This window comes from Fukomys damarensis, unplaced genomic scaffold (genome assembly GCF_012274545.1).
Source record: "Fukomys damarensis isolate Sample0158 unplaced genomic scaffold, DMR_v1.0_HiC HiC_scaffold_37, whole genome shotgun sequence".
Taxonomy (NCBI): Eukaryota; Metazoa; Chordata; class Mammalia; order Rodentia; family Bathyergidae; genus Fukomys; species Fukomys damarensis.
Genome location: NW_022900949.1, coordinates 27,780,041 through 27,790,191, shown reverse-complemented (window position 1 = coordinate 27,790,191; position 10,151 = coordinate 27,780,041). Strand labels below are relative to the sequence as shown.

The following is a 10,151-nucleotide window of genomic DNA, read 5'->3' as shown; positions in this document are numbered from 1 at the left end:
GGCCTCTCTCGGCTCGGCACGGGGAGGGAAGCCGGGAGCAGCTAAGTCAAGGCGCTGACTGCTTGCGCTGGGGTGCCGGGCGGGCCCGCGTTTGGGACCCGGAGAGTGGCAGCATCTGCAGGCGCGTGCACCCTCGGTCGCTGTGGTCCTCGGCGTGGACGGGGGTGCCGCTCGGAGGTGGAGCCGGTGTCGGGAGCCAGGTCTCCAGCTTTGCACGCAGAGCATGGATTTCTCTGGCTCCCTTAGGCCTTGCCGCCCCGCCCTCTGCCTCGCTTTTGTCTCTGTGAAATAAGGATGGTCGCGGTCACCTGTCATCCTGGCGCCTGCGTTGTTACTCTGGGTCTGGAGCCCGTACCCGCCTATGATGTGCAACTTTCGTTTTGTTTACATCCCCCTCACCCATCATACTCCTGCTCTCAGGGCACTGGGGAAAGAGTGTGTGAATGCCTACTGCAGATGCTGGGGGTCGGGTGCCGGCCTTTCTCTTCTGCTTTGCCCTCCAACTTCAGCAGGATATAATCCCTCCCTCCTTTCCCCTTCTGGGCCCCACCCCCCATGTAGCCGCAGCTGGCCACGAACTAAAGAGATCCTCCTGCCTCTGCCTCCTGAGTGCTGGGATTGCAGGGGCGCTCACCACACCAGGCTCAGCATGGAAGAATTCTCCCACCAAGCTTTTCCTGTTGAGATTTTTCCCTCCTGGAAAGGGAACTCTGCCTTGTGAGGCAGTTCCTTCTGATCTCCAGAAGGCTGATATTGGTATCCATACCAAATTTATTTATTTATGCATTTACAGTACTGGGGATTGAACCCAGGGCCATCACATTGAGCTACATTCCCTGGCCCTGTTTTATTTTTTGAGACAGTATGAAACCATTCTTGCAGCTCCTAGCCTGGAAGATTCTTTTCTTCTTACCGGATTGTTTAAAATAATAGCATTGTATTATGTCAAGACGTGTATTTCCATAAAATTTACGATTTTTAAAATGTATACTTTAGTGATCTTAGGATTCAGAGAATCGTACAGCTGTCATCTTCACTACGATCTAATTTTAGAATATTCAGCCCCTAAATAAACCCCCATCTGTTAACAGTCACACCCCATTTTCCCTTTCCCGCAGCCCCCAGCTCTGTACATTTGCCTGTCCTAGATGTTTCATGTTAGTAATCTCACCGCTGGTCTTTTGTATCTGGAATTTTCACTCAGCATACTTTGGAGGCTCCTCCGCTGTAGAATGTATCAGAGCTTTCGCCTTTTTCATGGCCGAGTAATGTTCTGCCACCTGGGTAGACCAGGTTTTGTCCATCAGCCGCCTGTGGGTGGACGTGTGGATGGAGTCCGCTTTTTGGCAGTTACATGGCATTCGAGCACAGACTTTTCCATGAACTGTGCCAGCGAGTGGAAGTGCAGGGGCCGATGGGAGCTCAGTGTTCTGTACTTGGAGCCCTTGCCAGACTGCTCTCCGCTGCTGATTCGAGGGTGACAGAACTGGGCTCAGAGAGCTCAGAGCGAGCAAGGTTGCAGAGTGAAAGGACGCTGCTCACGCACTTGGGTGGCAGCACAGTTGTCCCTCAGTATCCACGGACGAATTGGTTCTAGGACCCACCCCGATGCCCAGGTGTGAGGGTGTTCGTGTCCCTGTGTAAAATGGCTCTGTATTTGCACACAGCCTCGTCCTTCCTGTATCTGACGTCACCTCAGATCCCGTCTACCTCTGATGTGAGTGCTCTGTGAATGTGTTCCACGGTAAAGTTTAGGGGATAAGGAAAAGGGCGAAATGTACATATTTCACATAAAAGCAGCTTTCCCGTGTTGTCTACCCACTGTCGGTTGGGTCCACGGATACAGAGCCTGCACGTGTAAGAGGCCAACTGTGTACATTCTGTTGGTCTCTTTTCTGGAGAAAAGAATCCTAATGGATGAACAAAATGGGTAGTATTTACCAAGAAAGGTGTTTGATCACAGAAACGGAGAATATTTAAGATACCAGAGAGAGTGCCAGAACACAGTTCAGCGACATCCAGTTATGAACTCAGTGGCACCTTAGTTCACGAATTTAATTCTTTCTGTAGTTCTGGTCACAGACTAAATCAGGTGAAAACCAAATATCTCCATAAGGTCATCGTTGAACCTAACCATGGAATTTGATTCTGTTCTCGTCCAGTTCAGTCTGCAGTCAGAATCATGGAGAGAATTAAGTTCATGAACCGAAGTACCACTGTAACTGGTATCGCTAACTTCTGGTCATTGACCATGGGACCCAGCTGATTGGTAGACGTGGAGGTGTTGTCATGGTAGCCATCCCCAAACCTGGCTGCATGCTAGAATCATCTGGGTCCCTCGGCCTCACCTTTAGGGTTTTTGTTTTGCTTTGTTTTGGTTTTTTTTGGTACCAGGGATTGAACTCCAGACCTTGCACTTGTAAGGCAAGTGGCGGAACCACTGAGCAAAATCCCCAGCCCACCCTTTAGGATTTTAGATCCAGGAATCCTGTGTCATAGCTTGGATCTTGTCTCTTGTACAGTCTGACAGCAGTCTGAAAGGGGGAGCCCTAAACAAAGCCAGGCAAATTAAAATTCAACTTTGTGTTTTCGTCTATTGAGAAAATTCAGTTGGAACCGAAGTTGGTCATCAAACCCTTTTTCCTTTTTTTAAAAAATTCCAAATGCTATATATGCGAGTCCAGTATTAAGCAGAAGTGAAGGTGGCGCCACCTTGAGGACCTTAGGTAGAAACTCAGCCGTCCTACCTGTGGCTCAGCCCCCGCCCTCCAGCTCTGTTGGTTTTGAGGGTGATTTTGCCATCAGTTCATCAGTTTCTCTAACTCTTCCTTGGTCTGTGCTTTTCTGTGCCCTTATTTAGTTCCTCAGCAGTTTGTTGGAGTTATAAGGGTATCATCACATATGAAGGGCTGTATTTTTTTTTTTTTTTTTTTTTAAGCAAGGTCTCACAACGCAGCCCAGGCTGGCTTTGAACTTGCAGCGATCCTTCTGACTCAGCCTCCTGAGCTCTGGGATAGCAGGAGGCTGCCACCACACCCAGCTTCATTTCTTTGAATGGTCATGGAAGCTTTAAAGTCATTTGCCTCCTGCCTTTGTTCTGACAGCTTCCAGCCAGTGTGGAGAGCTGAGGGCACCCAGGTGATGAGTCCTGTCCATCCCTCAGCATCCATGGAGTTGTTGCCCTCAAGCCTCCCCTGAGCACCTTGTTTATGTCAGGCCACTCCTGGGCTGAGGGAGCAGCCAATCCCGGTTCCCATCTCCCGCTAGAGCACCTGTTTGCATTGGCAGCCGAATCCCTTCGCCCGAGAACCCTTTCTTTCCCCTGCCTGCTCTGGCGTCTCCCAAAGCTCAGGGTCTCTGTTGTGCCCACGAACTGGGTTTTACTCCCTTTTTGCTGTCAGTGACGTATGGGATAGAGTCTACTTTGATTCTTACTTGCTGCTGAGGAAACTAAAGCACAAACCACTGGTACTGGGGATCGAACTTGGGCCCTTGTTGCTTGCGAGGCAGGCGGTGGAACCACTGAGCCAAATCCCCAGCCCGTCCCAGTGTTGGTTTGCATGCTGCCAAAGCCAGTCCTCGCAGCACCCTGTGTGGGCGGTACACCCTGGCCCATCAGTTACTCCGTATCGATGACTTTAAAAGGCCAGCGTGGAGGCTGGAGGTGGCTTAGTGGTACAGCACCTGCCTCACGTGTGGGGCCGTGGGTGTGATCCTGGCAGCTGGTGGAGCCAACGTTTCTGATGTATTTGAGGCCTTTTTGGAACACAGAGCACTCGGTAGATCTCCTCTGTCAGCTTGGCTTCATCTCATGTCCTGTGGGTACTGGGAGCCCTGAAGGTCCTCCGAACGTGGTTGGCTGAGTGGAGCCGGGGACACAGTCCTGGCAGGCAGGGATCCAGTGGTGCTCGCCCCCAGGAGACTTGGCACTATGCTTGCTGGGCCACACTGTCCCCTTTCGGTGGAAATACTGTGACTGCCTCCCTGGGGCCTCAGAGCTGTGACGTTCTCTGTGACGTGACTGGCACTGCTGGGACAGCCTGTTCTTGTGGCTCCCGGTCTTCTGGTAACCACTTTGCAACGATCCTGTTTTCCCCACAGACCGCGGTGCTTCCCAAGCCTGGATATAAATGATCAGAGTATTATTAGCTGTTTCTTTAAAGAGCCCTTGCCCTTGAGGGATGGCGGAGGCTGTGTTCCATGCCCCAAAGAGGAAAAGAAGAGTGTATGAGAGCTATGAGTCTCCTCTGCCGATCCCCCTCGGTCAGGACCCAGGTCCTCGGAAGGAATTCAGGGTGTTCCGGGCCGAGATGATCGACAGCCACGTGATCGTGCGGAGCCCTGCGGACATGGAGCAGCTGCACGGGAAAGTGAGTGCCCCCTCCCCCAGCCCTGCCACCGTAGTCTGGCGCAGTTGGCATCAGGTGCCTAAAGCCTCGACTTGGAGGGGGTAGTGGGCCGACCTGGGAGCCCCTGTACCCCAGCCTGCATTGCAACGAGTGATTATTGTTACAAGCAAGGACCCAATTAGAGAAAACCGCGTTCTTGCAGCTTCCGTCTGGCTCCTGGGCCGTTCAGCGAGGCCTGTGAGCACTGGCTCCACACCCAAGCCCCTGGCTGGGGTGTCTTAGATGGGGACAAGGTCTGCTTTGTGCTCTTTTCCAGCAGTGATGGGTTGGGTCGACTTTGGTGGCTTTGCTTACTCTTCCCCTGGCCCGTAGCTCATTCATGGCCGGGAGCATTTAAACAGCGGCTGGACTGAGGTGTGATTTACAGCCCTAGAGCTCGTCCTCCTCCATGCACATTTCAGTGACTGTCTTACATTCAGACAGGGGTGCAGCCACCACAACAATCCAGTTTTGATATTTGGGTTGTTTTGGTGCTGGGGAATAAGCCACAGGCCTGGCACTGTAAAACCAAGCTACACCCCAGGCCTGTGATCCAGGCTTAGGACGGTTGGGTTGCCACAGAGTTCCTGCGCCCGTCACACTCACAGCGTGAGGCATGCAGCCAGCGGCCTCCTGTGGCCTTGCCCTTGTCCTCTCAGACCGTAGGGAGTGGGTGGCTCTGCCTCTGCTTTGGGGTGTGCAGGCCCGCCTCTCTGCAGCTCAGCAGCGAGGCCTTCATTCAATACTCCTGATGTTAATCAAAAGTCTTTATAAGTGCTGTGCACTCTGTGTATTCTGGTTGTTAAATTTACACCAAGGGTGAGGGTTATTTGTTTGTTTGTTTTTTGGTACTGGGGATCAAACTCGGGTCCTTATGCGTTAGACGCAGGCAACGGAACTACTGAGCTGAATCCCCAGCCCTTGTTTGTGTTTTTACACAGGGTCTCGCTGTGTAGTTGAAGCTGGTCCTTGAACTCACTGTGTCCTCCAGGCAGATCTCAAACTCATGGCAGCCCTCCTGCCTCAGCCTCCCAAGTGCTAGGATTACAGTTGTGCGCCACCACACCTAGCTGAAGGGTTTTTATTTTATTATCATTTCAGTTTTCTAAGGAGGATCACAAGATTGAGCCCACCCTGAGAGACTTAGTAAGACCCTGTCTCAAAATTTAAAAAATTAGGGCTGGGGATGGAATTGAATCCCTGGTATCTAAAAAAAAAAAAAAAAAGTGTGGCAGACCCTGTGTTGCTTTTGGAATCAGTCCCAAGGGAGGAACACTTCAATTCTGGGGGTGCAGGGGGCTGGGTGGCATTGTCCCTGGGTACATGGTGTTCCCAAGCCTCTGTTCCTGCTCCCCATGGCCTCTGCGTGTCAGGCCAGACCGGAGTCTAAGATGCACCGCAGACTTCCTGCGCTGCGCAGAGAGCGGAGCTGTAGGCCGCCGCATGACTGTGAATAACCATGGACGGCCATGTGAAGTGGGGTGAGCCACTCAGGACCCCAACAGGTACATCCCGCTGCAGCTGGGACATGGCATCTGACCACCGCCGACTGCTCTCTCTCTCCCCGGAAGGGCTATTTTGGAAAAGGCACTCTCTCAAGAAGCCGGCCCAGCTTCTCAGTGTCGGACCCCAGGCTGGCTGCTGGAAGGAAAGGTAAATCTTCTCTCAGCGCTCTTTGCTGTGTCATCATGTCCTTGCCTTTGTGATCTTACCACTCAGGTAGACCGTGAAGTTTCAGAGGAGTAACAGGCACATCGGCAATTTCTGTGAAAAGTAGGGAAAGGAGGAGAACAAGTGAAAAACCAGTTCCACCTGGTTATGACGTAACTTTAAAAGGTTTTAAAAACATTTTATTACAAGAAAATATTCATGGTTGCAATGAGATTCCAGCTCAGCAGGAAAGTGTGGACGTCTGACAGGGTCCCGTGGTGCAGCCCTTCCATGCGGGAAATCCTCAAAACTGCGTACCATTTGCTCCTTCCTTCCCGCTTCCTCTCACCTTGGTCCCTGGTAACCTTGGTGGATTTGCCTCTTCTCTGTTATGTTGTATATAAGAGGACTCGTAACAATACCCTTATATGTCTGGCTTCTTGTGCTTAGCCTGTTTTTAAAGCTTGTCCCTGCCATGGTGCGTCTCAGGACTTCATTCCTTCTTTGAATAATATCCTCTGGCTGGTCAGACTGCCTTTCGTTTATCTGTGCACCTGCTAATGAGCATTGAAGTTGTTAGTACATCTTGGCTGTGGTGAATGACGTACTGGCCGTCAGCCCACAGGTGCCTGTTGCAGTCTCTCTTTTCAGCTCCTTTGCGTGTGTACCCAGAAGTAGAATCACTAACTCATCTGGTTTTTGAGGGGTGGTACCAAGGCTCGAGCCCAGGAGCTCTTGAATGCTAGGCAAGCACTCTACCACTGAGCTACATCCTCAGCCCTTACATTTCACTTCTTTCTTTTTTGTTTTGCTCTGTTTTTGAGACGGGCCGGCCTCAAAACTCATGATCTTCTTTCAGCCTCCGCAGTGCTGGGATCACAGCTGTGCACCGTCACACCTGACTGTGTTAACTTCTTAAGGAGTGATTTGTTTACCGCAGCGGCTGCAGCACTTACCTTCCCGTCAGCATGCACAGGGAGTTCGGTTTCTCTACATCCCTGCCAACCTTTGCCTGCCTTCCTTTTTCTCTTTCTCTTTCTCTTTCCCTTTTTCCGCTCTCTCTTCCTCCCCGCCTCCCCCCGTCATTTGCCTAGCGAGTGTGAGGCCCTAGATCTGATGCTGTTTTGCCGCCACACCCCCCAAAACGAAAGTCTTCCTGGTGGGTCTTACGTGCTGAGGTTTTCCTTCTGTTCTTGTTTTTGCTTTTATCGAGGTGGGGGTCTTGCTAGATTACCCAGCCAGGTTGGCCTCAGACTGTGATCCTCCTGCTTCAGCCTCAGTGTTCTGAGTCGCTGGTATTACAGGTGTACACTACCACACCCAGCTAAGATTTTTAATTTTAATGAAGTCCACTTTATCTATTTTGTCTTTTGTTGCTTGGGCTTTTGGTGCCATTTTAAAGAAACCATTGCCAAACCCAGCCCATGCAGGCTTTGCGCTATTTCTCTAAGAGTGTTACAGGCTCAGTTCTGCTGTTTGGCCCACGTGCTATTTAGAGGGTTTTGGTGAAGGTCCAGTTCCATTGTGCATTTGGAATACTGTTTGCTTCTGACCAGCACCTCAACTTCCAGGAATGTGCCTAAAAGATGCTCTGGGCAGAGCCAGGGGGTGTAGTGGGAAGCTGCTCGCTGCAGCACTGTTTGTGGCATCTTGAGGCTGGGAGTGACCTGGGGCCCAGCAGAAGGGCACCCGCTATGGGGCGCAGGCAGGCAGGGAATATAGCTATGCACTTAATTCTGTTTTTAAAAATGAAAGAATTTTCTTCACAGAGATGTAGCCACACATCTGTAATCCCAGCAACTCAGGAGGCCGAGGCAGGAGAATTACAAATTCAAAGCCAGCCTAGGCAACTTAGCCAGGACCTAGGTCAATGCCCAATACCACCACTAAAAAAGGACTTAAGGAGATCAGTGTGTATGACTTGATTTAACCATTACATAGTGTATTTGTGTAAGGGAACATCAAGTTATTTCATTGCTATGTACTTTATCACAGTAAAAGTAAATTTAATTAAAAATAAAAATGGAAGGGGAAACCATAATTTTTTTTTGGACTTGAGATTGGACCCAGGGCCTTTGCACTGAGCTACGTCCCCCTACCCCCTTTGTAATATTTTTTGAGGCAGAGTCTCCCTGAGTTGTCCAGATTGGGCTTGAACTTTCCACCTTCCTGCTTCAGCCTCCCAGAGTACTGGGATTGCAGGCGTGCAGCACTGTGCCCAGCTAAACCATCATCTAAAAATGTCTTAGGAAGGATGGAAATAGGGCAGGAAGAGATGAGGCCATACAGACTTGACGCTGGAACTTTGTAAATATACAACATAGTAATTACAAACTGTTACATTTTTTAAAGTAGCTGTTTTTTATACAAATGAGACACCCAAACAAGTATGTCAGGGTGGGCTGCATAATCTCACAGGGAGAAACTGTTTTTGAGAAAGTCAAACAGATATTTCCTCAGTCCTAGTGGGATAGACCTTTGTCCATTTTCTCTCATAGAAAAATGCTGCTTAGTAAACCACCCCAGGATCCATCAGCTTTGAATAATAACCGAGCGGGCATGGTAGTGCACACCTGTGACCCCAGCACACAGGAGTCTGAGGCAGGAGGCTCTGCAAGAGTTCAAGGCCAGCCTGGGCTACGTAGCAAGATCCTGTCTTAAAACAACAGAGAATCAGCAAGCACAGGCTTGCTCACCCACAGCTGTGCCCACAGAGCCACGGACCTTCGAGGCTCTGTCCTCTCCTGGGCTTTGAACACTGAGCAGCACATACGTCTTTGAGGGAGGCTCAACGGCGGCTTAGCAGGATGAAGGCCTGACCTTCTGGCAACCCTGGAAGCACTTCAGGGGAAGAGATGCAGCCCACCCAATGCCCGGAGCTGGAGCCAGAGCCCAGAAGCCCAGATCCACACCCCAGACTCACAGGGTCCCCAGTGCGCTTCCCAGCACACTTTCCGGGGGCCCTCAGTGTACTTCCTCTGGGCACACGGGGTCGGGGGGGTCTCGGGGTCCTGTGCTGGTATCACCCGCTGTCCCTACTGAGCTGAGGTGGTGGAACTTGCTGAGGTCACGTGGAGCTGTTGCTGATGGGTCCGCCCTGCCGTTCCAGGCTGTGACCCCGGGACCTGGGCTCTGTTCCCATCCTCGATTTTCGGGGTGTGCTTTTCCCTCTTCAGGGAAACACGCCTGGAACTAACAGAGCTCCTTTGCCATTACAGATGTGGAGACAAACATGCCCATCATCACTTCGGAGAAGTAAGTCACTGGAACTTTGGCTGCGGCTGGGTGCATCTTTCCTGTTGGCATCCCACCTTCTCTTTCTATGTGGTGTTAGAGGAGTCATTGAAAACGCTGTCTGAGTTGAATGTGGATCAAGTTCTGTTTGACTGCGTTGAGGTTTTGTTTAAATCGCCCTAAGCTGAGCGCCTTGCCGGCCAAGCTCCCCTGGAAATAGGCATAAGCGTGGGGTAATGGGTCTCGGGAGGCCTGTTCGCCCACGGCCGTAGGTAGCCTCCTCCTAAGCTCCGTGAGGCCAGAGAAGGGGTTTCCCGGACACCGTCCCTGAGGGCCCCACCCACCTCTGTCCCTTGCCACTGCTCCGGCCTTGTGCTCCTGTCCATCGTGTGCTTGGTGCAGGCGTCCATTCTGGAGGCACAGGGACCGGGCCTCCCTCTTCTCTGCAGCCCTACACTTGGTGGTCTCCACAGCTGTCTGCCCCAGCCTCAGTGTCCCTGCCTGCGGCTCCATTCATGGCCCCTAGTTATAGGTCCACCCTGCTTCAGGCAAACACAGCTGGGCAGCCCGGTGCCCATCGCTGGTGAGTGGCATGGGGAGGTGGTGCCAGCTGCTGTGGCCGCAGCCCAGCTCGGGGACCACCTGGGAGGACCCCCTTGCCTGTGAGCCCCTACCCCCCCCCTTTCTGTTTCTCATTCCTTTTGAAGAGCCCCGCACTCCTATCAGTCTCACTCGTTTAGTAAGTAGCTCGGTTTATTGACGGCCATGGGATAACGGCAGTAGGGTGGTGCTGGGTCGGAACCAGGGTCTCCTAGTGCTAGACAAGCGGTCCACTGATGCACCACACCCAGCCCTGTTCTCGGGGCAATGGTTCTTCCA

At 51.7% G+C, this 10,151-nt stretch overlaps 1 protein-coding gene across 2 annotated transcripts in view; it reads left to right on the top strand.

Moving 5' to 3' along the window:
* Positions 1-10,151, top strand: part of Tsen2 (tRNA splicing endonuclease subunit 2) — a 29,726-nt gene that overhangs the window by 711 nt on the left and 18,864 nt on the right. For both annotated transcript variants that reach the window (XM_010631530.3, XM_010631524.2), the window contains exons 2-4: positions 4,102-4,370; positions 5,960-6,041; positions 9,257-9,293. In XM_010631530.3, the coding sequence (XP_010629832.1) occupies positions 4,182-4,370; positions 5,960-6,041; positions 9,257-9,293 (308 nt within the window). In that variant the 5' untranslated portion in view covers positions 4,102-4,181. The remainder of the gene's footprint in view (positions 1-4,101; positions 4,371-5,959; positions 6,042-9,256; positions 9,294-10,151) is intronic.